The sequence below is a fragment of the Leptomonas pyrrhocoris genome (genome assembly GCF_001293395.1).
Source record: "Leptomonas pyrrhocoris isolate H10 chromosome Unknown, whole genome shotgun sequence".
Classification (NCBI taxonomy): domain Eukaryota; phylum Euglenozoa; class Kinetoplastea; order Trypanosomatida; family Trypanosomatidae; genus Leptomonas; species Leptomonas pyrrhocoris.
The window spans coordinates 251,403-275,950 of record NW_015438370.1 but is presented as its reverse complement, the minus strand read 5'-3'; the positions used below and the strand labels follow the sequence as shown (position 1 = coordinate 275,950).

Sequence of the window (24,548 nt, the reverse complement as noted above, 5' to 3'; positions counted from 1 at the left end):
GAGAATCCTTAACTGCGCCTCGGTGCATCCGCCAACACGAACTGATACCCATGCTCTTCTGCTTCTCAACTGTCGTCCTTCCAATTTCTGTTTTTATTATTTTAGGGTGTTTCGCAGAACGGAGAAGAAGGAGAAGGCGTGAGCAAACTTCCAACGCAGGAGCCGGTGAGAGATATCAACGCCCACCGTCGGCATTTCAATGCTGCCTCTGTCGCCTGTCCCCCCTTTTTGCACGAACTCGGTTGAATCGAGTGGGCTCAAGAGAGAGGGGGAGGTCAACGAAGTCTAGGAAACACGAAAGAGAGAACAAAGGGGGAAAAAACGAGAGGCCCTTTGCTTACTATTATCATTATTAGGAGAGAGAGAGAAGCTGAAGGCGGCTAGACAGAAGGACAACGAAACGGCTACTGACTAAAACAAAGAGAGACAGAGAAACATATAAGCTGCCAGACCATACGTACATATAGGTATAATCAAAGGAGAGAACGTGTTTATAAGAAGCAGCTTACCGTTCTTCGCACCACCAGCCTTCAGTCCCTGCTCTCCTTTTATGGCTATCTTTTCAAAAAAAAAAAAGGATAGACTGCAATTTTGCATTATCCGTCTGTACACATCCAGTGCACCAAGAACTATAAGAAGTGGCGAGACACCATAAAGAAGAGAAAAGGGAAAAAAGAAAGAAAGAGGAGCCGCAGCGCTTTCCGACAGCTTCCTGCCCACATGGAAAAGGAAAACTGAACTGGACACCGTCGAACGCACACGCACATACACACACACACTTAAACTCGCACTAGCACACGGACGCAGCAATCGATGCTGCTAATAAAGATCGGTGCGTCTACCTTTATACGCTCATTCTTTGTATTTCTCAGCAGATTTACTTTTCTTTGGCTGTACGACAGAGCCTAGGTCGTCCGCTTCTCATAGGTCGGCTTGCCGGTGGCGAGGGACGTGCCGTGCACCTCGATGTACTCCACCTTGGGCAGCTGGTAGAAGCGCTTCGGCTCCACGCTGCTCACGTACACGCTCTCCACCACGCTCAGCTCGCCATTGATCAAGGCGAGCATCGCCACGACGGTGTCGTTCGCGTTAAACGCCATCGCCTCCGCGTCTTCTCCCTCACGAGACGCCCGCATCGAAACCGGAGAGGCGTCGTCGTCCGTGTCGAGCGCGGCGGTCGCGGTCGACGTGCTCTCCGTCAGCGGCGGCAGCCGCACCATCCATACCGGCCACGACGACATGGCCACGAACTTGCAAAGACAGGGATGCAGCTCGTCGTACAGCAGCGCAATCGCCTCCATCTCCGCTGCGGTGGCCGCACTGCGCGCGGCTTTGTCTGGCAACACCTCCGCCATAAACTTCTCCTTTGTGAGGAGGCTCGCATTGCAGCCGAAGGCCAGCTTGCGTTCCACCATGTTCAGCTCGCAGATGTCCTCCGTCTCGCCGCGGGCGCGGCGGCGGGCGACGTGCTCCGGCTCGATCTTGACCCAGTATGCCCGCAGCGGATCGCTGGCCTTGAAGGTGACATCGGCCCGCTTCGCTCCGCTCGCGACAGCGGCGCCCGTCTTGCCGTCCACCAAGTTCGCCGTGTAGGCGACCACGTTCTGGTTCTTGGAGCGCTCAATGAACATGCACGTGTCGTGGTGGTCGTCCTTGAAGCGCCGACGGGCGACGAGGCGGCGGCGAATGGATCGGTTGAGTTGCTGCACGCCGGCCGTGAGGCCCGGTGCGGTGACCAGCACATCTGCATTTTCGTTGTGCGCACTCGTGTTGCTCGGGCGACGAATGGGAAGATTCGAGGGCCCCTTCGCGGAGGGGGAAATGGGCTGCCACACGAAGTCGCGGAAGAGCTGTGTCGCCGCAGAAGACGCCATTTTTTTAAACCTTTTTTTAGTGAGAATGCAAAGACGTATACAGTTCTCTTGCGTATTTTCGTTTTGTATAACCAACTTCGTATTTCACACGAATAGCTGATGTGAAAGATGTGGATTCAGAAAACGGAAACGAAAACAAAGCGTGCGATGGCAGGTTCGCCGAGGACGAACGGCGTCAATCGTAAAAACGAAGAAGAAGAGGAAGAGGGAAAGTCAAAGGACAACACTAAAGCTAATAAGCTCTTTTATTTGGAAATAGAAAAGGAGACACTTCTTTCATAAAAAATGAGGGGAAGTAAGTACAGAGAAGACAAACGCAAGAGACAGAGATATTTCAAAAAAGAACGTTTTCTTCTCTGTACGGAGTGAAGGGGGGACAGGGAAAAAGGGGGAAAAAAGATTTACGCTGAATGGTGATGATAGATGGATATATACTTGAAACAACAACGAACAAAGCTGTGGGTTTGGGCCAGCAATATATATATAAGGTTGTTGTAGATATGGACAGTGAAAGCGTGTAGAAGGTAAAGTGGTCGCAGAAACGACACAAGAACACAAAGAGAAGGCAACGAAGAACGACAAGATGGTAAGAGGAGAACAACGGAGTAAGTGCCGTCTCGGAAAAGAAAGAAAAGCAGAATCATAAACGCAGCAGCTGGTTGGGTTGGGCTTAGGGGAGGGGGCGAGATCGCACTCGGCGGAACCCAATGCCGCCCTACCACACACCGTCCCTTTTCTTCCTTTCTTTCGCCCTCTCTCCCCAACTAAACGAAGGAGCGTTGTTGCGTCAGTCACCCACTTTCTGAAAAGGCGTGCGGGAGCGCAGGGACATAAGCCATCGAAAAGGGGTGTTTCTTTCCCTATATATATTTTAAGCAACTAACAAAAGGGAGAATAAAGAACCGGCCGTGTGTGTGTTTGTGTGAACAGCGCACAGTGCAGCAATGGAAATGTGGCAGCAGTGAATGCGAAAACGGAATGCAGCGAGACACAGACACCTTCAGTCGCTTCCATGACGACTTCACGCAGACTCGCTCGAGGGGGCGCAGAGCTGAGCCAAGAGGGACCGGAAAGGAGGAATAAAAAGCTTTAAAGCAGAATGAAAACGAAAGCAAACGAGAAGAGGATTTTCCTTTCATGATCACAAAAAGGAGGCTAGAAGAAGAAAAGGTCCGCATTAATTATTATACTAGTCGTAATCGATGGAAAGGGACACGCACAACCCACAAGAACAGCACAGCGATAATCCTTTTCTTTTTTAAATTTCCGCGGCTGACAGCTGTTCGTGCTGGTGACGAAGTGTATAAAAACTGAAAGCTCGCATCGACAGGAATAAAACCTGTGCCAAAACTCTCACATAACAGAAGGTACGAGAAATAGACGAGAGCGTCAAAACAGCGCCGTCACCGCATGGCGATATTACTTCTGTTTTACTGAAACCGGATAAATAAATAAATAAAAGCATCGAAGAAGGTGCCCTTTACCAGTGCTCTTCCTTCTCCTTTTGCAAGTGGAGCAGAGTGTCGAAGAATGTGGTGTTGGCTGCGTTGCCGCTGCACACGTGCACAGATGCAGGCTGAAAGACACCGCATTCCAGTGGTAATAGGAATAAAGAATAATAAGCATTCGCCTGTGACGACGGACAGCTACCGCTACCACTGGAGTTATCACAAGGCGGAGAAGAGGAGAACAGCGAAACGGCGCTCGCATTCGTTCTCTCTCGCTTAACTGCGGTTAGCTGGACTTCTTCTCATAGGTCGGCTTGCCGGTGGCGAGGGACGTGCCGTGCACCTCGATGTACTCCACCTTGGGCAGCTGGTAGAAGCGCTTCGGCTCCACGCTGCTCACGTACACGCTCTCCACCACGCTCAGCTCGCCATCAATGAGCGAAACAATCACCACGACGGTGTCCTCGTCCGACAAGACACCGGTGGTCGGCGTCAGCGGAGATGGCTCGGTGTGGGTGCCGTAGGTGATGCACGTTTTCACCGTCTCCGGCGGCGCGTCGGTCCCCTCCAACCCCACAGACGCCGCCTTCGTCGGGGCTGTCCCGTCTCTGCTCAAACTCGCATCACACGCGCTGCTGCGATGACTGCCGTCGGTCGTGCTCAAAGGCGGCAGGCACAACACCAGACCGGGCCACGTGGGCAGCGCGACGAAGTGCGAGACGTACGGATGAAACGGCGTCCACCACGCCTTCAGCGCCGCGTCGAGCGAGTCGGCTGTAAGGTCATCAGCCAGCGACCCCGCCCCGGCGTCAGCATTCTTCACTATATCGCTGTCACCACTGCTGCTGTCGTCGCCGTCGTTCTTCTTGTCGTCGTCTGTGCCGGACTTCTCCCTTGCACCTTCCGGCGCCGCTGCGCTGCCGGACGTGGCCCAGCTCCGCTGCAGCTCCGCGAAGGCCTCCGGTGCCTTCCTCCCCCAGTACTGCGAGATGCCATCCATATTCACGGGCGCCGCCGACACGCCGTACGCCATCGTGCGTTCCAAAATATTTAAATCATCGCAGTCGTACTCCACGCCCTTGCGGCGCCGCTCCGCCACGTACGACGGCTCCAAGTTCACGAAGTACGGATGAAGCGGGTCGTCCTTGCGTAAGGCGCAGTGGCGGCCAATGCCGGACTCCACGCTTTGATTCGTTTTCACATCCACCAGATTCGCCGTGTAGGCGACCACGTTCGCGTTCTTTGAGCGGGCGATGTACATGCACGTGTCGTGGTGATCGCGATTGAAGCGATTGCGCTGGCGGAGGCGGCTGCGGAGGAGCTCATTAAACTGGCGTGGAGTGCGGTAGCGCGCGCTGGCGGTCGGCACGGCGTAGGTTTCAGTCACAGCGAAGAAGAGGGCACTGTCCTCCTTCACTGTCTTGGCGTTGGCCAACAAAGGGATCGCCATGATGGGCACTTTCCTTTTGGGGGTCTCCGTGTCTGTCAATGTTGGCTTAAGAATAATAATAACAATAATAATAAACCCTGGAATGAGAGCGAACAACGCCTGAGGGAAGAGAGCTGCGGTAGAAGACACTTGATCGAACCCCTTCCCACTTATTTCGGTTGTTGTTTGTCTTCTTCTCCGTGTACGGGTGCGCGTGTGCTATTGATAAGAAGAACCGCAACGATAGTGTATACGGATACGAAGACGAGTCAGCACCAAACAACAACAAGAGAACAAAGGAAAACTAAAGTAAAATTGAGAAGCACGCTGGAGTGATTTGCGAGGGTTGTGCGAAAATAAAACTTTACAAGAAGAGAAGGGCGAGCGAGGGAACTTCCTCAGCGTGCAGAGACGAAGGAAACACACAGAAAAGCCAGCAATGGAAGTGTGTGATGCGTAGTACCTGTTTTGGGGTTTTTTGGCAGGTGGAGGTGGAGGGGTGAGCGAGGAGAAAACGGAGGTGAAGGACGGTGCAAGATGGCGTCATGAAGATCTCGCATGAGAGGAGGAGAGAGGGTGCAATGCGCATGCGTGCGGCCATGGAAAACGGAACAGTTGAGGCGGGACTCGACGCATCGCGATGGAGCTCCTTCAAGAAAAAAAAAAGATGCAAAACGCGTCCCGGGAAGCACGGAGGAAACAAGCAAATACAGACAAAGAGACCGCCGCTGAAGGCGAAGTGAGCCAACGAGAACACAAAAGTAGCTTCGTTCTACTAGTGCATTTCTGCTTCGGTAGTTCATTGCTGTTTCAAGCATCACGCACACACACAACGATGCGGCAGCGCGTGTTTGTTTGTTTCTTTCCTTCTGTAAACGGTAGCGAATTCATTTCAGCCCCGGAAACACACGGAGCACTCAGCTGCTCCGTCACGCCACACACACACACACACACACACACACACGAAGACACGGCTATCTAGCAAACAAAAACAAGAAGCCCTACCGTTGTCTTTTCCTCCTGCGCCGTGGTTATTTGTTGTACGGCAGACGGGGACGCTTGCCGTAGCCTTCCGTCTTGACGTAGCGAGCACCAAACGAGAACGCCTTCGGGCGGCGGCCATAGGCGTGACCGTGTTGCTGCTTCTCCCGCACCAGCTTCTCCTGTGCGTAGAAGTGACGCCAGTCGTGCGGACGGTGCTGGAAGGGCTTCGTGTGGTTGTCCGATACGTTCTGGATAAACCAGTCGTTGAACTCCTCCCCAGCTCTTCGGATGGCACGGCGCAGATGGCCAACCTTACCGAGACAGGCGTCGAGTATCAAGCTTTCCCGCTCGCAGGTGTTGCCGCCTTTTGCCATGCAAACGCGCAGCTGTGTCGTCTCCGACTCGCACAAGCGCATCTGATCATCGCCGCTGAGGCCCAACATCTTCGCCTGCGTAAACACAGAGGAGCCGCCGAGCGACGGCGCTGAGTCAATCTGTCCTCGGTCGGAGCGGCGCACACCTAAGTTGTCGAAGGAGGTGCCCCGACCGAAGTTCACCAGGTTGGTCGGGTTGAGAAAATCATACGAGTTCACGGGCTTCAATCCGTATTGATTCACGCCGCTGTCGTTCGTGCGGCTCTTCAGCAGAATCGGCGTGTACTTGCACGCGTGAAAGATATCCGACGACTTCATTTCCGTTTTACCTGATGGTGTTGCTGTTGTTGTTTTTCTTCTTTCTTCGTCCCGTAGATGCAGGGCAGCGTGCGACAATAAGTATGTAAGTCTCCTTCCTCGGGCTTATCCAACGATAATGGTCAGCCGTTGCTCGCTGCTCTTGCTAACGGAGCCGAATACCCCGCACGAGCTGTCTGTCCGCGGTGAGGGGCTGCTGCGATGTGAAGCTGCGCACGCACACACACACACAGAGAGGAAGACGGTTGCGACGAGGCTTCTTCAAAAGCGTGTGCAATGAAAAGCGCCACAAGAATGCTCAAGAAAGAAAAGGAAAAAGAAACCAACTAGTGATAAAGCTAAGTGGAGGTTGTCGAGCCACACATAGAACGACATAGGCGTAGGCGCATTCAACAGCTGCGACGATACTCGCCCCTCTTCTCCGTTCCACGAAGAGCACACTTCGCTGCAGAGACACATACACACACAAAAGTGTACATGCGATGCGAGAGGAACATGAAGAAAGAGACAAAGCAGCAGGTGTCGGCCACGTCGCCTGAACTCAACAGATGATGAAGGCGCACCGCACACACATCCTTTGTCGTCCAAGAGAATGGACGAAGCGGCCGTCAAGTGGCGGGAAAGCTATCGAGACAGGAACACTCGCGAAGGTGAAGCTGCCAAAGGTACTCGTCACCGACACAAACTCGCGCTTTGTGGTCACTAGCATCGTTTCTTGTAATGTGAGCCTGTGGGTGTGATACTTAGATTTTTGTTGTTGTTTAAACAGCAAACAGCAACTGCGCATCCTCTCCTCTTCTTCCGCATTCCGTCTGGATTTCTTCACATGTGTGTGTGCGACGTCCACACAGGGAGGAGGAAAGGCTTTCAAAAGCGCACTTCAAAGCCGAGACGCGCTTCAAGCGATTCGATCCGCAAAACAAAAGGACATCAACAGCCAGAAAAAAAAATGGCACAAGTGACGGTGCTGCGAGCATCGCTCTGTCAAAATAGCTCACACACGTTGGAATAGTCCCACACATGGCCATAGCACCACACAGGCGCACAACGAGGAATGCAGCATTAGCATGCATGCAATCAACGTTTCCTCTCCTTCCCATTGAGGCGCCGATTTGCTGGCGCACCGTCGCTAATGTACAGAGTCCATACAACGTAATCGCTAAGGAGCAAACGAAAACACGATTGAATACCGCCAAGAAGAAAAACAAAAAGAAATGCGCGGTTGCGGTGAGTCGGGATCCGCGCAACTGCAGCAGCAGCAGCATCGCTCAGGCACATATTCGTTTCCGGCTGTCTCAGAAAAGAAGAGAAGCGGCATGCGATGATGGCGCGGGCGGTTGGGTGGCTCGCGAATTTGAAAAGGAGGGCAGAAAGCTTAGAGCCACTTTACTCCCTCATCCGGGGGTATCGGCGACGGCGCGGAAACGATGGCGACGTCACCCATCGACGGAGGAGCTTGCTGTGTCTCATCGCGCATCGGTGTCGGAGAAGCCTCCACTGGTGCGCGTCGTGCGTCCCATACAGGAACAGGCGAGCGGCGCCCTGTCGCCGGCAGCGGCGGCTGGGGCTGTGTCCTCGGAGGCGTGCGCTTCCCCTTGCCCTGCCGTCCACGTGCACCGTACGAGGCTTCTCCCGCGGCCGACGCCGTCCCCGTCCCCGCAGGTGCACTGCCCGCCTCACCAGCGGCGGCAGCAGCAGCGGAGGAGGAGCACAGAAGCTCGTTGAAGGGCAGCAGCGCATGACGCTCTGCCTCTGCGAACAGCCGCCGAAGCTCTTGCAGCGCGGCTTGCAGATTCGCGGCAGCAGCAGGAGCGCCGGCACTGGCGGAGTTCGTCGACGTGGGCGACCCCACGATGCTCTCCGTCACGCGATCCACCGCGCGAGTCAGCGTAGCGGTACGGCGGTGCAGCTCTGCGATGGTCGCCGCCACCTGCAATTTGTGTCGTGTAGAGAGGGCCACCGTCGACGGGCGCGTGTTGAGGCTCGAGTCTGGCGCAGCGGCACTGCCGGCCACCACCTCCTGTGCGCCGACGGCCATGACGACCGCGCGCAGCATCTGCTGGGCGGTGCGCACGTGGTCCTCAACTCGGTGTACAAAGGTGGAGCTGGCTTGGCTGATCTGCTGAACCGCAATCTGCTGCGCTGCGGTCAGCGAACGCGCAGGCAGACCGTGACCGCTGGCTTTGCCGCCGTGGCTGTTCACGGGGCCCCCGCGCGCCGCCGGTGTGGTGTTGAGGCCGAGCGCTGCACCGCCGTCACGCATCGGTGTGACGCCGCTGCTGTAGCTCGCTGCGACACCACCACCGCCGTCCTCGCCGCTGCTCACCTCGGTCAGCACGTCCACGGAGTTTTGATGCTGCTCCAACGCGTGCAACAGCGCAGCCAGCTGGGCATCCTCGATGTCCAGCGTGTTCGCCGCAAATGTGTACACGTTCAGCCGACGCACGAGCTCATCGAGAACTGCCTGCACCGCGGCAGCCGCAGCAGCACCAGCACCAGCACCAGCACCAGCACCCGGAGAGGAAGAAGCGCCACCACTGGTGATGCTGCTGGCGTCGAGCGCAATCTCCGGCGCCGTTAGGTTGCTGTCATCCGTGATGGTGCCGCCCACCAACTCCCCCAAGGACACACCCAGATCGGCGGCGGAGTCCTTCGCCATGCCCTCCAGCGCCGCCAGCTGATACCCCGCCGCCTCCACGCGCCGCTGCAGCTGTCGCACGCGCACTCGCAGCGCACGACACTCCTCCTCCACCGCCGTCACCTCCTTCTGCTTGCGGTCCAGCGTGGCCAACGCGTGCTCCCGGGCCTCCCGGGAATCCTTCGCCGCCTGCTGCGCCTTCCGCAGCGCCTCCTCCAGCGCGTCGCAGGCGGCAGCATGCTCGGCCTCCCACTTCAGCTTCTCACCGGCCAGCTGCGCAGCGCCCTCACGGCGGGTGCGGTCCACCTCGGCGGTGCGCTGCTGTAGCTGCACCCTCAGCGCCGTCAGCTCCGTCATGTCCGCCGCCGTCTGTGCCCGCAGCGTCTGCACCTCCGACTCCACCGCCTTGATGGAGTGCGCCTGGCGGGACTTCTCGTCCTCGACAGCCGCCTTGCCCTGCGTGGACACCGTGAGGGCCTCCTCCAGCCGAGCGACATCCGCGCGCAGGTCCGTCACCTCCGCCCGCAGAGCCTGCTCGGCCACCTCGTACAGCTCCGCCTTCGTCGTCATGCGGCCGCGGTACTGCTCGTGCTGCCGCTGCAGCTCCGCCAGCGTGTCTTCAGCGTTGTTCAGCTTCGACTGCAGCTCGTAGCGGTCGCGGCGGTGATGCTCCTTAGCGGCGTTGGCGGCCTCCTGCACATCCAGCAGCTCTTTCCGGGTGTGCCGCAGCCGCTCGCTCGCCTCCGCGACGTCCTGCCGCAGCACGCTGATCGTTTCGGCCTGACTCGCCGCGGTGCTCTCCACGCCCCGCAGCTGCTCCTGCTTGCTGCGCAGCTCCTCGTGGAGTTGTGCGATCTGCGCCTGCAGCAGCGCCGCCAACTCCGCTCGCTCCGCCTTTTCCTTCTGATACTGCTGCATCGCCTTCTCTGCCTGCACCCGTGCGGACTTGAGCTCCTCCCGCAGCACGTTCATCTCCGTCGTGAGGCTGTAGTGGGCGCCATCCTGCTCTACCTGGCGGGACTCCGCCTCCGCCAGCAGCTGTCGGCACTTCGCCAGCTCCTTCTGGGCGTCGGTGATCGCCACGCGCAGCCGGTCCAACTCGGTGGCGTGCTCCGTCTTGAGTTCCACCAATTCATGATTCAGCGTGTCGTTGTGCTCGTTGGCGTCGCCCAGGTGGTGCTGCAGGAGTTCCATCCTGTGCTGCAGCTGCAGTATCTCTCGCTGGCAGGCGTCGCGCTCCTTCGTGATGGCCTGCTCCGATGTCATCAGCTCCTGCCGCTCCGCTTCTAACGTGTCGGCGCGCTCGCGCAAGAGGCGGAGTTGATGATTCTGCTGCTGCTCCTGCGCCTTCGACGTTTCGGTCGTGCGCTGCAGGGCGTCGGCGGTGCTCTCCAACTCCACGCGCAGGGACTGCTGTGCCTCTTGCAGGGACTTGCACTCCTTCTGGAGGGCGGCGTTGCGCTGCTCGAAGCCCTGAATGCGGCGCTCCGCGTCGTGCAGACGTGCTTGGTCATCCAAGATGATTTGGCTCGTGCGCGTCTCGACCTCCTGCAGCCGGTCACGCAGGAGCGTCGCCTCCTCCTCCTGTTGGCGCGCCTTCGCCGAGGTCCGCGTCAGCTCCTGCGTCGCCGTCTCTAGCTGCGTCTTAAGACGATCCGCGGTGGCCTCGGTCGTGGTGTGCGTGCGTTGCAACACTGCGTGTGCGTGCAGCAGCTCCGCTAGTGTCTGGTTCAGCTCCTCGATGTGCTTACGCGACACCTCCTCGGTCGACGAGGACTTCTTGTGCAGGGCAGAGAGCTGCTGGGCGGTGTCCATGAGGTCTGCGGTGCGCTGCGCCTGCTCATCCTCGAGCTGTGCGAGACGCGGCAGTGCGCGCTCCAGCTGCGCACGAAGGGCCTGTGTCTCCCGCACCGCCTGGTCACGCTCCTGTCCTGCCTGCTCGGCAAAGTCCTGCAGCTCATTGAGCGCCTCATCGGTGCTTTGCTGCAGCAGACGTGCAGACGTCTTGCGGGCCTCGGTCTCCGCCTGCAGCTGACTCACCTGCGCCGCCAGCTCCGCCTCCCGCCGCTCATAGGTCGCCTTTTGATTCTTGATGAGCGCGGCGGTGTTCGTCACCTCGTCTTGCAGGAGGGACAGCGAGTGCAGCGTGTCGGCGTGCTGCAGCTCCGCCACCTGCAGGTCGCGCTGCGCCTGGAAGACGTCCTCGCGTGCTTGACGCTGCACAGCCTCCAACTCCTCCTTCGCCGCCTTCGCCTCCGCCACCGCCGTCGCCGCCGCGTCCTCGGTCTTGTGCAGCGCCTCCTCCACGTGCTCGATGATCTCCTTCAGCTGCTGCTGTTCCTCCTGCGCGTCCGTCAGGGCGACTTCGTAGGCGTTGTTTTGTGCCTCGGCCTCCGCCATGGCCTCGCCGGCCGCCTTCTCGATCGTGTCGCAGCGGCCGTAGACATACGCGCGGTCTTTGCTGGTCAGCTGCAGCAGGGCGTGGTAGGCGGCGTAGAGCTCGCTGACGTGGTCCTCCAATGCGCGCGGAATCGTCATCGCCTTGGCAAAGAGAAGGGCCTCGGCGTGCTCCTGTGTCGTGTGGCTCTCCACGTTAGCGCTGTGCTGCTCCTGCAGCTCCGCGTTCGCCACTGCCAAGTCCTCCACACGCTCCTGCAGGTGGTCCATCTCCAGCTGCAAGGCGTGGTTCGACTGCACACGCTGACCTAAGTCATCCCGCATCGTGGCGAGCTGTCCACGTAGGCTGCGCAGCTCCGTCTCCTGCCGTCGCATCGCCTGCTCCTTTACTTCCGCCACGCGTGCGGCGCTCTTCAGCTGCATCGCGACGCGGTCGCACTCCTGCTGGAGGCCGTCCCGCTCCGCTGACGCATCCTGCAGCTTCGCCTCCAGCTCCTCCACGTTCCGCAGCAGCACGTTCACACGCGCGTCCGACACACCCGCTGGCACGCCGCCGCCGCCGCCGTCGGCTGATGAGGCGCTCACCTCGCTGCCGTCCGCGTTGACGCCGCGCAGCAACCGCCGCTGCCGCTCCACCTCTGTCCGGCTGCTCTTCAGCTGTTGCTGCAGCTCCTGCTGGCTGCGCAGCGCCTCCGTCAGCCGCGCCCGCACCGCCTCCAAGTCCCGCTGGTGCTTTTGCGCCTCGAGAGGCACAGTGGCCGCGACGGTCTGCGCCGCCTCCAACTCACCGCGCAGATCGTCCAGCTGTGTCTGGAGAGCAGCGATGTCGTGTTGATGGGTGGTGTGCTGCTCGGTCAGGGCTTGTTGGGCAGCAGCGCGGGTCTCCGCTGCGTCCCGTGCAGCACGCTCTGCCTCCTGCGCGGCCACGCGACACTGTTCCTCAGACATGCGCTTGATCTCCCGCAGCTGCGCCCCCAGCGTGCGATTCGACGCCTTCAACTCCTCCACCTCCTGCTGGAGCTTATCGCAGGCGTCACGCTGCTCCTGCGCGAACACCTGCCGCTCCGCCAGGCGATCGCCTGACGCGGCCAGCTGCTGCTTCAGATCCCGCACCTGCGTCTCAAGAGAGCTGAGTTGCGCATCCCGGTCACGCAGGGCCGCCTCGACGCCTGTCGCACCCTGCTGCAGCAGCTCCGACAGCTCCTCATTCAAGCCGTGCAGCTTGGCAATTTCATCGTGCGAGGACTGCGCCTGCGTGCGCAGACGCGTCAGCTCCTCCTTCAGCGCCGTCACCGTCGCCGTGTGTTGTGCAGTGGCTTCACGCAGCTCCGTCGAGCGGGCCTGCGCGTCCGCCTGCGCTGCCTCGACGAGGTGCGTCATATCTGCCAATCGTTCATGCAGGGTCGCGAGTTGCTGCGCCGCAGCATCGCGTGTAGTGCGGCTCTGCGCCTGCTCCTGCTGCGCCGCTTGCTGTTCGCCCAAACGGCGTTGCAGGGCGGCGGTGTCTTGCACAAAGTCGTCGTAGTCGCGCTGCAGCTGATCAAAGCGCCTCTGCAGAGTGTCATGCTGTTCTTTCCAGTACTCCGCCGTTTCAGCCTGCTGATGATGGCCGGCATCATTGTTGTTTTTGTTATCCTCCGCATCGGCAGCGTCGTCCTCTCGCACGGTGGGCAAGGCAGTTTCAGCTGATGCCACCAGTACGCGCAGCTGGTCTTGATGTTGTTGATCGAGCTGCTGAATGGCAGCTTCAAAGGACTCCTCCTGCTCCTCCAGGCGCTGCCGCAGCAACTCGTCGTGCGTCTCGATTTCGCGGTTGCATTCGGCCGACAGCGCCGCCAACTCCGCCTCGTGGGCGACCTTCAGCTCCTCCAGTTCCACCTTCAGCGCGTCTACCTCGTGCAGCAGCTGCGCATGCTCTTGGCGCTCTTCTTCCAGACTTTTCTCCCATTCCGCACGGGCTGCAGCCACAGCTTGTGCGATGGAGAAAGGTGACGGGTCAGCGGACATCGACAAGGAGGATGTGGCAGCGGCAGCGGGGTCGTTCTGGCGGTGTTGTGACTGCTGCTGCGATTCTGTGACATCGCCGTCATTGCCAAAGACTTCATCGTCTTCCTTATCTGCTTCTCTCATGGGCGTAGCAGCAGCTGCGTACGCTTGCTCTAAAGCCGCAATGCGATCCGCCGCGGCATCCGCCAAGGCTTGCAGCTCCTCTTCGTGATTCGCCGACACAGTCTTCAACTCCGCCTCCAGCTCTGCAATACGATTGCAGAGGGAGACTGTCACACCAGCAGCGTCTTCTTCCTTGACCGCCCTATCCGCCTCCTGGTCCGCCACAATCACCTCGGCTCCTTCATGATCGCGTTCCGCCCCGTCGCGCTCCACAAACACGGCATCGGTGGCCACGGGAGGGCCGAGCAACGCATCGTCGTCCGCGTCCGCGTGGTGCGGCGGCGGCGGCGGCAGGGACGACGGTGCAAACGGGTTGGATGACTGCTCTTGTGCCGCCGTGGGCACCGACGAGGCGAAGGACGTCGTCACGGTACGCGTCGCCTCCTCCTCGTCCTCCGAGTCGCCCCCATCCCCCGCCAACCCGTTGCCGATGTGCCCCTCGTGTGTACTGTCGGAGTGCGAAGTAGGATGCGGATCATCATCGTCGTCGTTATCACGATGAAAGTGTACATGGGAGTGATCGCTTGGTGCTGCGTCAGCGTCTGCTACGGCCGCCTGTGCGTGCACCTGGGCCTGCAGCTGCTCCAGCGACTGCCGCAGATCCGCCACCTCATGCTCGAGACCCTGACGAGCTTCCTCTGAGCGCAGAAGACGGTGCTGGGCCTCGGCGTATTGCCTCCCCAGTTCCTGCATCGCTGCCCCGCTGTCCTCCACCTTGCTGGTGGGCACCGGCGGGACGCGACCGCGAGCGGCGGTTACGCGTGTGCTGACGGACGCATCCACGTCCTCCGTCGTGTCCTCCTCCTCGTCGAGCAGCTCGCCACTTTCGCGCGGGGAACGACGGACCACTTCATCGCCGCGTGAGGCAGCGGAGGTGGTTTGCGTCTCACTCTGCTCCTCCTCCCTGCTGTGGGTAGAGAAGGGATCACCGGCAAAGGGCTCCGCCGCCGCCGGCGCACACCGCACATCCGCTGCATCGCCAAAAACGGTGTCGCTCACCAGCCCACCCGTCTCGTGTGCGGCACCGCTGTCGTGGCCCATGTGAAACGACACCTGTGTCTCGGGCGTGTTGCGGTTGTCGTCATCTTCAGACAGCGGTGGACGCAGCGGGGAGAGGTTATTTTGGTGGTGGTTGCTGTCGGGGTTGAGGCCGATGCTGTCGTATGTGCCGCGCCCTCCGCGCACCGTCGTGGCCACCCCGTGGGCCTCTACGTCCTCGTCGCTCGCAACGGCGTCTGCAAAAGGGTTGACCCCAACGGCAGCGGAAGAGGAGGAGCCACTCGGTTGTGCCGGTAGAACTTGCGTTACCCGTGCTGAGGTTGGCGGAGGTGATGCCGGTGCGTCGTTGCCGTTGGCCTCCAGGCTGGTGTGCACTGCGCTACTCTCGCGTAGGAGCCGCACCTCCTCCTCCGACGCTGCTTGCGCATCTTCGGCGATGGCGAGGCGGTGTTGGAAGTCCGCATACTGACGGCCCAGCTCCTCCATCCCGGGCACCATCTGCGACAACGGGGCGGGCGGGTTGGTCTGTGTCGACGCTACTTGCTGCTGCTGCTGAGCCTGTCGGCAGGCACGACGCTCCTCCTCCAGCTGCCCCGTCGGCTCCTCCACGCGGGCGCGCAGACCGGAGAGCGTGTCCGGCGACCGACAGAGCGACCCCGCACCGTCATCGGGCGTGCCGTCGACCGAATCTGACGGGAGGGTGATGCCCCAGCCATGGTCGGTGGCAAGTGCGTCCGCCGGCAGCGAGCCCAACGCCGCCTCCCCTGCGCGGAGGGCCTGAATCAAGCGTTCCTTGTCTTCCATGTCCTCCTGCAATCTCTCCTGGTCTGCCGCAGCCTCGGCGAGTGCAGCTTCCAGCTCAGCGATGCGCTTGCGTGATGCCTGCAGCTCACTGTCGTCAGCAGTCGCAGCAGAAGTAGGAGCGGCATGCGACGGGGCACCAAAGGGGTCCTCCGCGTCCGCATCGGCAAAGGGATTTGCCGCATCGTGTGCGGGTGCGGGTGGCGCAGGAGCAGGAGCGGCAGTCTGAGCAGCCTCCAGCTTCGCGTTCGAAGCCTGCAGCTCCGCATTCATGGATTGCAACTCGGCATTTGCAGCCTCCAGCTCAGCGATGCGCTTGCGTGATGCCTGCAGCTCACTGTCGTCAGCAGTCGCAGCAGAAGTAGGAGCGGCATGCGACGGGGCACCAAAGGGGTCCTCCGCGTCCGCATCGGCAAAGGGATTTGCCGCATCGTGTGCGGGTGCGGGTGGCGCAGGAGCAGGAGCGGCAGTCTGAGCAGCCTCCAGCTTCGCGTTCGAAGCCTGCAGCTCCGCATTCATGGATTGCAGGTCATGGTAGGCTCTCTCCAGTTCAAGCAAGTGCTCACGCATGGATTGCAGCTCTGCACTATCCGCCTGCGCCGCCTTCTCCGCCTCCTCACGCGCTGCCTGAACGGCGGCGGTGGCCGCTGACAATTCGCTTTGCAACTGTGTCATTTCATTCGCCTGTTCCTGCAGTCGCTCCGTCAAACATCCAACCACTTGCTCTGCCGCCTCGCGTGCGAGATGGGCTGCGGTGCACTCCTGCTGCGCACGATCCAACTCTTGCTTCAGCACGGCCACGGCTTGCTGCAACGAGGCGACGGCGGCGGCTTCGGCCTCGATCTCACCTTCGGTCTTTTGCGGTGTTTGTAGGCTTTCCATTTGCCGTCTCAGCGCTTCGCCCTCCTGACGCAGTGTGTCCACCTCCTGCCGATGATCCGCCGACACCTGCGCCCAGTAGTCCTGATTCGCCTGCTCGCACTGCGCCATGTGTTCGTTAAACTGCTGGATCAATTCCTGTCGGGCAGCGTCCATCTGCGCTTTTGTGAACGCCTCCGGCGATGCGGTCGGGGAGGCCTGCGCGGCGGAGAGCTCGTCCTGCTGCGCCGCCACGAGTCGCTGCAGTCGCCCCACCTCCGCGATCAGCCCCTGCACATCTGCCGTGGGCGCCGCCCCCGTGTCCACTCCTTTCCCAGCCGTGTGGTTCGCTTCACCCTGCTGTGGAGGGGAGTGCGCCAACGCGGGTGCGGCCTGGGCCACCTGCGATGAGTCGAGATGGGTTGCGCCGTGTTCCTGCACCGCTTCGTCAACATCATCATCACTGCTGCTGTGGGTGCTACCGCCGTCCTTCGCGTTTTCGTCTTCACGTCGTCGAATGGCCGTTGTCGCGGCGGCCACACGAGCAGCGGCGCTCAGCAGGGGCGCCGGCACGTGCTGTCCCTTGTTTGCCGCAGCCTCCTCCCGTGCAGCGCGCAGCAACTCCATCCCGCGCTGCTGCAGCGCCTCCTTCTCTTCTGGGCTGTACGTTGAGCCGCCCCCGCTTTCGCGGCGATGCTCCTCGAGAAGCTGCCGGCCCTTCGCCTGCAGGGCGGCTTCTCGTTCCGGCGTAAGAGCCGCGTACGCGAGGCCGATGCGGCCGGGTGAGCCTTGTGGGGAGGAAGTGGGGTTCGGATTATCACCGGCTGCCCTCTGCCTCGCGTACTCATCGTTGTTACTACTCTGCAACATACTTGTGGTGTTGCTGCACAATGCTTTCTTTCCTTCCTTCGGCGTGTGTGTGTGTGTGGTAAGAAGAACCGAGAAGGACGAGTTCAGCGTCAACGGTCGTGAGGTTGAATTCCTTGAAGAGCTTGAAAAAGAGAGCAAAGCCAGCCAGCACGCACAGCGCCGAAACCGCGGAAGAAAACAAAATCGACTGCCCGACGTAGATCCAAGAAAAAAGAGCTCTTTCGCTTTCCTGTTGTCCCAAGAGAGAAAGAGGAAAGAAAGCACACAAGAGCAGCTGTGCAGTCCGCAACTGCAGTTGCAAGCAAACACACAGAAAGTAAAATCCAAGTCAAACGGAAACGAAGAGGCGCTCGTCCGTTGCAACGATGCGCGTGTGCGGAAGGCGGCAAAAACAGCTCTTCCACACTCCTCCCAAAACGCCAGGTAGATACGTCAGGTGCAGAGAAGGCGCACGGGCACGGTTAACAGTTCGCCAAAAACGGAAGAAGAGACGCGACCACTCTTTCAGTTGCCTTTGTCCTTTTATTGCCGTTGTTCTTGATCGCCTCTCGCTCTCTATCAATCTTCCCCGTCGCCTTCTTTTTTTATAATTGATTTTTCTTCTTTTCCCCTTTCGTTCTTTCGCCTGGTGGTGGTCTCGAATGGAGTACCGCCAACCCTTTGAGTGTCGCAATAGCTGTGCTCGCTGGTGCGTGTTGCGTGAGTTCAAAAAAAAAAGGGGGAAAGGAAGGGGAGGATATCCAAAGATACCGTGTGCATGTTTTCTTTTTAAGTCGGCGTGCACGCGTGTGTCTGCCGACGCGCAAGTCGCACAAGCAAATACATGACGAGCCCCGTGCTTTGTTTTCGCGTTTCAAAGTGTGTCGTTCCCATCCGAAAGGAGCACACGCGCCTTTTAGAAACGATGATTAAAACGCACATGTATGCGCACACGCAAACTTTCGGGTTGAAGAGACGGCGGGGAAACATCAGATAATCTATGCATGAGCGTCGGATGGTACAACATATGAAGGGTTTTATTGTTGTTGCTCCGCTGAGAACGGCACTGGCACAAACAGCTGAAACTCAAGTAAACACCTTCGCATTTCTTCTCTTCGCCACCACTACGAGTCCGGCGTGCGCGCTTTGGTGCTGTTGTTATTTTTGTCAATGGTGAAAAAGAATCAGGAAAAGAAAAAGAAAAAGAGAAAACGGTGTGATCAGCCCGAAAAGGACTGAAAAGCAGGTAATGAGATACAAGCAACGGGGCGCAGGTACAGAAGCACAAGGAAGAGAGAGAGAAAATTATATGCAACACGCACGAGTAGCTTTCCACGTTTGCAGCCAACGCTTCACCCCGCGCACCACAGAACACGCGGGAATTAGGAACAATAATAATAATAATAGAATCTCGAATGCCCGCTACGGTCCACACGCTGGTACCCTGAAAGAGAGGTGGAAAAAAGATCAGCAAAGCAAGCGAGTTGCCATTCCAAGTGCGCCCGCTCCTTTCTTTTTTATTATTTCCTCTCCTTTTTCTCTTCTTAGGCAGAGCGCTGGCAGTTCGTGAACACACGTGTGGCGGCACACAACAGATTCTCCACCACCTCCACATCCGTCCTCTGCAGCGTCGCGTACACCGGCACCTGCACCACAAACGCGTACCCGCCCGCCTCGGTCTCCCCGCCCTCCCACGAATTCGTCGAAGGCGCGACGGCGGCCACCGCGGCGGTGACGGTGGTGGAGGACGGCGAGGACGTCCGCGTCGGTGCGGCGAAAGGGTTATTTACCGCATCGCCGCGCGGCGTGACGACGACGACGGGGGACACCGCCGACGGCTCAAGCGGCGGGCTGCGCGCCGCAAACGGTCCCTCCGGCTCCAACCCCACCTGCGCCACGCTCAGCACCGCGCGCTGCAACAACACACGTAGCAGGGCGATACCACGGTGCGGCGGCATGGCGGCGTGCGCCGTGGATGCCGCGGCGCTCGTGTTGGCTCCTGCCGTTGTGGTCGATGACAGCCGACGACTCGACGACGCCGAGGGTGAGGGCGGTACCGGTGCGACCCGACTGTGTCGAATCTTGGACGCCTCCTCCTCCTCCTCTAGGCAGTCCGTGGTGTCGAGGTCACGACGGTCCCCGCTGGGCTCGCCCATGCGTCGTTGTCCCTCCTCTCTACAGTCCTGTGGGGGCGGGGGGAGAGTCGGTGGCGTCATGAGCACCGCCAGCGCCTCCGATTGAAGGTAGTCGACGGCCTTTTCAAAAATGAGCTGCTCTGCCCGGGTGCTCAGCGTGTAGGCACGGAGTGGCGGACTTCCTGCGCCACCAGCAGCAGCAGCAGCGGCGGTGGTCGTCGTCGTAGCCGCTGCAGGCAACAACATTGGCCCATGTGCAGCTGCGGCGACATTCGTGATGGAAGCGACGTTCGGCAGACCCGGCATGGCCGCCTCCTCTTCGGACGAAGACGTCGACGCGGCGTAGAGGTTGCTGTCCTCGGCGTCTGCATCCTTCACGCCATCTTCTGCAGCTGCGGCTCCTCCTGTCGTCGTTCGCAGCACACGTCGCCGCCACAGCGCAGCATTTTGCAGCATGCGCGGCGGCAGCTGCGCCGTGTACACCGTCTTCGCGTGCGACAACCGCACCATCAGCCGCTGCCACACCTCCGGCAGTCCCCCGACCTCCTTCACAACAAAGCGGTGTCCGTCGATGCAGACGCCGCTGCTGTTCTCCAGCGCAGACGGCCCATCAGTTCCCGCCGTTGCAGTTGTGCTCGTCCCCGCGCCTCCTCCGCTGCCGAGGGACTCCAAACACTCGAGGTAGGCACCAAACCCGTTTTGCACGAGCTCGACAAGGAAAGAGATGAGCGTCAGTCCGCCCACGGGGTCCAGCTCATCTTGCAGGGCGTAGAGGTACACGCTGTCGACGAAGCCGCGTACGGCGTGGGTGATCACGTGTGGCCCACACGCCGCCGGCAGGGCGAGCGCGGCAGCAGCCGACACCGCCGCCGCCGCTGTGGTAGCTGTCGCCACATGATTGACGGACGCGAGTCCGCTGTGCTTCGACTTAGGCGTCGGCCCTGTGCAGACGCAGCGGGCCGTGTTGTGCTGCAGCTCGATCCCGGTGCACACACCCAGCAGCGACCAAGACGACGGTGGCCCCTGCCGATGCTCCCCACGCGCGGGGGTCGAAATGCCGGCGTCGTTTTCCTCTTGACGGTCCGCCTCGGTGTGGATGGGGGGCGGCAGGACCGCCGTGGCATCGTGTACGGCGTGCTTTGCGGAGGCGGTGGCAGCGGCATCCGTGGCGGCGGACTTCAAAGGAGCCGCAGCTTCTGCTTGATCGGCAGCACCGTCGTGTCCGGTCAGCCGTGCGTCCTCAACACTCCTTCCCCCGTCCCTCCCCGCATCCTCCGCAGCGGCGGGCTCTTTCTCCATCTCCCTTTCCTCGGACGGCAGTTCGAACGTCAGGGGCGGAAGGGCCGGCCCGACCCCCGCGGCGAACCACGGATGCCGCAGGACCTCCTCAACGGAGTACCGCTGCGCCGGGTCGGTCGCCGTCATCTTCTGCACCAAGTCGAGCCACACCGGGGCTTCTCCGCCCTTGGCGGTGTACCGTCGGCGAATGCGCTGAATCGTCTCTGGCACCATCGTCCGCAGCTGCGACACCCGTGTCACGCGGACGCACGACCCGAGCAGCATCTCCAGCAGCACCATGCCAGCCGAGTAGACGTCCGCCTTGTAGTCGTAGGGCTGCCCGGCAATGCGTTCGGGCGACATGTACATCGGCGTGCCCACCTCCGAGTAGAAGAGCGTGGAGGGGAGGGGGTTGGACTCGTCCCCGTCGACGTCGTGCATGAGCCCAGCCGCGGCGTCGCTGTCTTCCGTGTTCGCCTCCGCCGCGGCTGCTCCTTCTCCCTTCCGCACCGCCGTGGGGGCCGGGGCTGCCTTGGCCATTCCAAAGTCCCCCACCTTCAGCGTCGCCGTCTCCCAATCCCGCGAGGTTAAGAGCAGGTTCGCCGGCTTGATGTCGCGGTGTACAATGCGGCGCCGCTTGAGGGTGTAGAGGGCGTTGCACAGCTGGTAGGTGAAGGAGCGGGCGACGTGGGTTGGCACGTTCGAGTCGAGGGCCTGCAGGCGGTGCTGGAGGTCGCCGCCCTCGCAGTACTCCGTCACCAGCACGTACATGTTCGAGTGCCGCTCGTGTGTGTCGGCCCGGCGGGGGGAGGAGGCGGCCGTGGACGTGGAGGACGGCGGCGGGGAACCATCATTGCCACCACCGCTGCTGCTCCGCCTCTCCGCTGATGTTGTACCGCCGGTGGAGTGGTGCTTACGCGGCTTGTTCCACACAGAGAGCACGTGTACGATGTTCGGGCAGTGATCACCGCGCAGTGCCCACAGCAGCTCCAACTCGGAGGGGAACCGCGGTCGTGGCTTTGGTGTGGAAGTCGAGTTTTCGCGTCCGTCTGCCTCCGGCGCCGTCGTGCGATCAGGGCGACAGGTGCTGGCGGCCTCGCTGACGCCGACGGCGGGTATGTCGCGGAGCATCTTAACGGCGACGACGGTGTCCGTGGCGGGGCAGCGGCCACGGTAGACAGTACCAAATTGGCCTTGACCGATGCGGTCCTCCTCGCAGTACACGACGTCGGGGTTTTTGCCGAGCCGGACCTCCTTGCGCGTCCGTCGTGGGTGACTGGGGGTAATCATGGCGGCAGTCCAAACGAAGATGACAAGACAAAGGTCAAACTATAGCGAGGAAGGAAGCCAGCCAGTCTAGCAACCCCAATGTTGATTCGGCACTCTTTTCTTCTTCCTTTTTTAGTAGAGAGAGAAATGAAGGACACCTTCGCGGATATAGAAGACGAAAAAGGCAGTGCGCTATTCAGGGGAAAAGGGGGGAAGGGGGAGGGGGAAGCAGTAAAGATCACAACAACAGTAACAGCAAAGTGTCTTTGCCGCACCACGCCTGAAACGACGGAATCAGAAGAAGAATACAAAACGAACTGAGTGAAGGTTTTTGGTAAAGCAAAGTGGAAAAGAGTGAGAGTCAAATACGGTGAGTTTAGGCGTTCGCTCCTGCGGCACGCAGAGAAGCGCGTCAACCAGCAGCAACAAAAAAAAAGGCAGATAGAAAGAAAGAAAAAGAGAGAAGGCGGTTTGATCAAGCAGGCCCGAGCCGCGTTTGTGCACACGGTGCTCTTGAATGTGAGGCACAGTGAAATTGGGTAGTCTGTGCGTGCAACGGCGCCGCTTTCACGCGAGCAAAGCCGCACAGAATAGGAAGAGAAATAGGAAGAGAAAGGGAAAGGGAAAACGGAGCTGTTGCTTAGAAGCCGTCGGTGGCAGTGAGTTTCCATATTGCTGTTCAGTGGTTCCTCCTCGTGCAGGGGCTCTGGTACATCGATGACTCTCGCGAAAACTGCTCGCAGCTGCAATTTGCACGACATGCTGTTGTTTGCTAGTCCATCGCAATTAATGGGACTGTTGCGGGAGATAGGGACATAAGCCGGTGTGTGTGTGGTTTGGGTTCCTTCCCAACGTTAGGTAGCCCCTAAAAAAATTGACCTGCAAGAACAGCAGACCTACCCAAACACTTCCGTGAGTCTCATTTGGGCAGAGATCGAACGTGCCCACGCAAGCCCAAGTGTCATCTTCGCGTGTTTCGCTTTAAAGAAAACACTTGTCACGTCTTCAATTCGCGATGGAGGACGAGTTCGTCTTGTAGTACTATTGTTTTCTTCTTTTTCTTTTCTTGTTAACTTGATTAATGGTGAACTTGGCAGAAGAATGAAGACAAAATCGAAATCAACGTGAACATCACACAAAGAAAAGCCTTGGTTGTCCTTTTCTCTTTTTTCTCAAATCACAACGCCGTACAACATGAAGAGCCACAAACGACTCCGAGCACCGTGCACACAACACCACAAATAATAGTAAAAAAAAAGGGAGAAATAGAACATATATATATATATATATATACCAAGTACGCCATTCTTTTTTCTTCTCAGCTCCTCCAAAAAAACGGCGTTTTCCAACGCCATCACAGAAGAAAATAAGAAAAAGATAGAAATACATTAAAAAAAAAGGTCTTTCCAATACGGCCAAAAACTCAAAGACAGCCAAAGGCGTTTTTCTTCACTTTCTTTTAATCTTTGCTTCTTCTCACGCCCCTCCCCGCTTACGACGATAACAACAACAACAAGCAAAACGAAAAAAAAACGGAGAAACAACCAAAAACAGCTTCACCTTCTTCTTCTGCGTGCCACACGCCCCATCAACGTAAACCACACGAGCACAAAAACACTCACATCCCAAGAGAAACAACAACGGAGAGAGTCAAACAAAAAAAAAAAATTAGTCATCACGGGCCCCAACAAAGAAAAGAAGAAGAAACCAGACCAGAAGAAGTCAAAGAAAGAAAGAAAAAGACATAGAAAAAGAGGGACAGTGCATTCGTCTTGCAGAAAACGAGAGCGAGACAGCCACAACAGACGCCTCGGAGTACAACAAACGCCCGAAACACAAAAATCACACCTGCGGATCATTCGCTGCGAATACGATTTCGCTATGTCAATCAAAGATGGCCACAAGCGCACCGAAAAGGAGATGAAAAAAAAAGCACCCGCAACTGCGCACTACAACACAGAGGAAAGAGAAAAAAAACACAAGGGGGTGAAAGTTTCAAACATGTTAGAGTTCCAGAAAAACGGGTTTTTTGTTTTTTGCCACCAAAGAAAAAAAGAAAAGGAGAAAGTAGAAAGTCGTGTTTGTGTAAACACTCTGGCAGGTTCCCCCCTCCCCCCTCCCCCTTCCCTCCCCCTTTCCCCCTCCCTCCTCCCCTCCTTTTGCTGCGGGATCATGCTTTGCACTCAAAGAGTATGTCGGCTATTGCATGAAAGTTGGTGTGAGCTGCGCAGGTGAGCACACCGGGTCTCTCGTTGCGCTCGACCACGCGGAGCCTCGTGTGCAGCAATGTGAATGCGCGTTTGCGCACATAGGAAAACAGAAAACACGCAAAGGAATGAACTTATAAATGAATATATATATATATGACAATGAGCAACCGCAAAGACCGCTGCGCACGGTCGTAGACAACTGGAGGATGATTCTAGGGGGAAATGATGATCTTATACGCTTACAAAAAAAAAAATGAAAGAAAACCAAGGAGCACACTAAAAAAAAGGAAGAAGAAGACCAGTGACGAAGGCGCCGAGCGCAGAGCAGAATATAAAAAGGCGCACACGTGTGGTTGATCGTCGGGCAGTTGGAGAGGTTCAATCATAATAATAAAACCAGAGCCAGCAATAAAAAAAGACACTTTTATTAAGAAACCCACGTGTCGTGATGACGAGCTTTCATACGGCCGCAACGTCAGATAACAAGGCAGCACGTATCCACTATGCCTTTTCAGACC

The 24,548-nt window shown here is 58.7% G+C and overlaps 6 protein-coding genes across 7 annotated transcripts; all 6 read right to left on the bottom strand.

Moving 5' to 3' along the window:
- Positions 1-905: 905 nt before the first annotated feature.
- Positions 906-3,008, bottom strand: ABB37_06384 (putative mitochondrial hypothetical protein; the record flags this gene model as incomplete). Of its 2 annotated transcripts, none has more annotated exons than XM_015804684.1 (1): positions 906-3,008. In XM_015804684.1, exon 1 carries the CDS (start codon positions 1,872-1,874, stop codon positions 906-908), a length of 969 nt encoding a protein of 322 aa, XP_015656662.1. In that variant the 5' UTR covers positions 1,875-3,008. The 2 variants fall into 2 exon arrangements, with proteins under 2 accessions (XP_015656662.1, XP_015656663.1); XM_015804685.1 differs by having other exon boundaries at positions 906-2,332.
- Positions 3,009-3,608: 600 nt separating this feature from the next.
- Positions 3,609-5,216, bottom strand: ABB37_06383 (hypothetical protein; the record flags this gene model as incomplete). Its single annotated transcript, XM_015804683.1, has 1 exon — positions 3,609-5,216. The coding sequence occupies exon 1, from the start codon at positions 4,770-4,772 to the stop codon at positions 3,609-3,611; it is 1,164 nt and encodes a 387-aa protein (XP_015656661.1). The 5' UTR covers positions 4,773-5,216.
- Positions 5,217-5,782: 566 nt separating this feature from the next.
- Positions 5,783-6,688, bottom strand: ABB37_06382 (hypothetical protein; the record flags this gene model as incomplete). Its single annotated transcript, XM_015804682.1, has 1 exon — positions 5,783-6,688. Exon 1 carries the CDS (start codon positions 6,425-6,427, stop codon positions 5,783-5,785), a length of 645 nt encoding a protein of 214 aa, XP_015656660.1. The 5' UTR covers positions 6,428-6,688.
- Positions 6,689-7,802: 1,114 nt separating this feature from the next.
- On the bottom strand, positions 7,803-17,846 carry ABB37_06381 (hypothetical protein; the record flags this gene model as incomplete). The annotated part of the gene is made up of 1 exon (XM_015804681.1): positions 7,803-17,846. Exon 1 carries the CDS (start codon positions 17,157-17,159, stop codon positions 7,803-7,805), a length of 9,357 nt encoding a protein of 3,118 aa, XP_015656659.1. The 5' UTR covers positions 17,160-17,846.
- An 836-nt stretch (positions 17,847-18,682) lies between these two features.
- ABB37_06380 (hypothetical protein) lies at positions 18,683-22,386 on the bottom strand (the record flags this gene model as incomplete). The annotated part of the gene is made up of 1 exon (XM_015804680.1): positions 18,683-22,386. Exon 1 carries the CDS (start codon positions 21,839-21,841, stop codon positions 18,683-18,685), a length of 3,159 nt encoding a protein of 1,052 aa, XP_015656658.1. The 5' UTR covers positions 21,842-22,386.
- A 990-nt stretch (positions 22,387-23,376) lies between these two features.
- On the bottom strand, positions 23,377-23,679 carry ABB37_06379 (hypothetical protein; the record flags this gene model as incomplete). The annotated part of the gene is made up of 1 exon (XM_015804679.1): positions 23,377-23,679. One exon carries the CDS (start codon positions 23,677-23,679, stop codon positions 23,377-23,379), a length of 303 nt encoding a protein of 100 aa, XP_015656657.1.
- Positions 23,680-24,548: the final 869 nt, after the last annotated feature.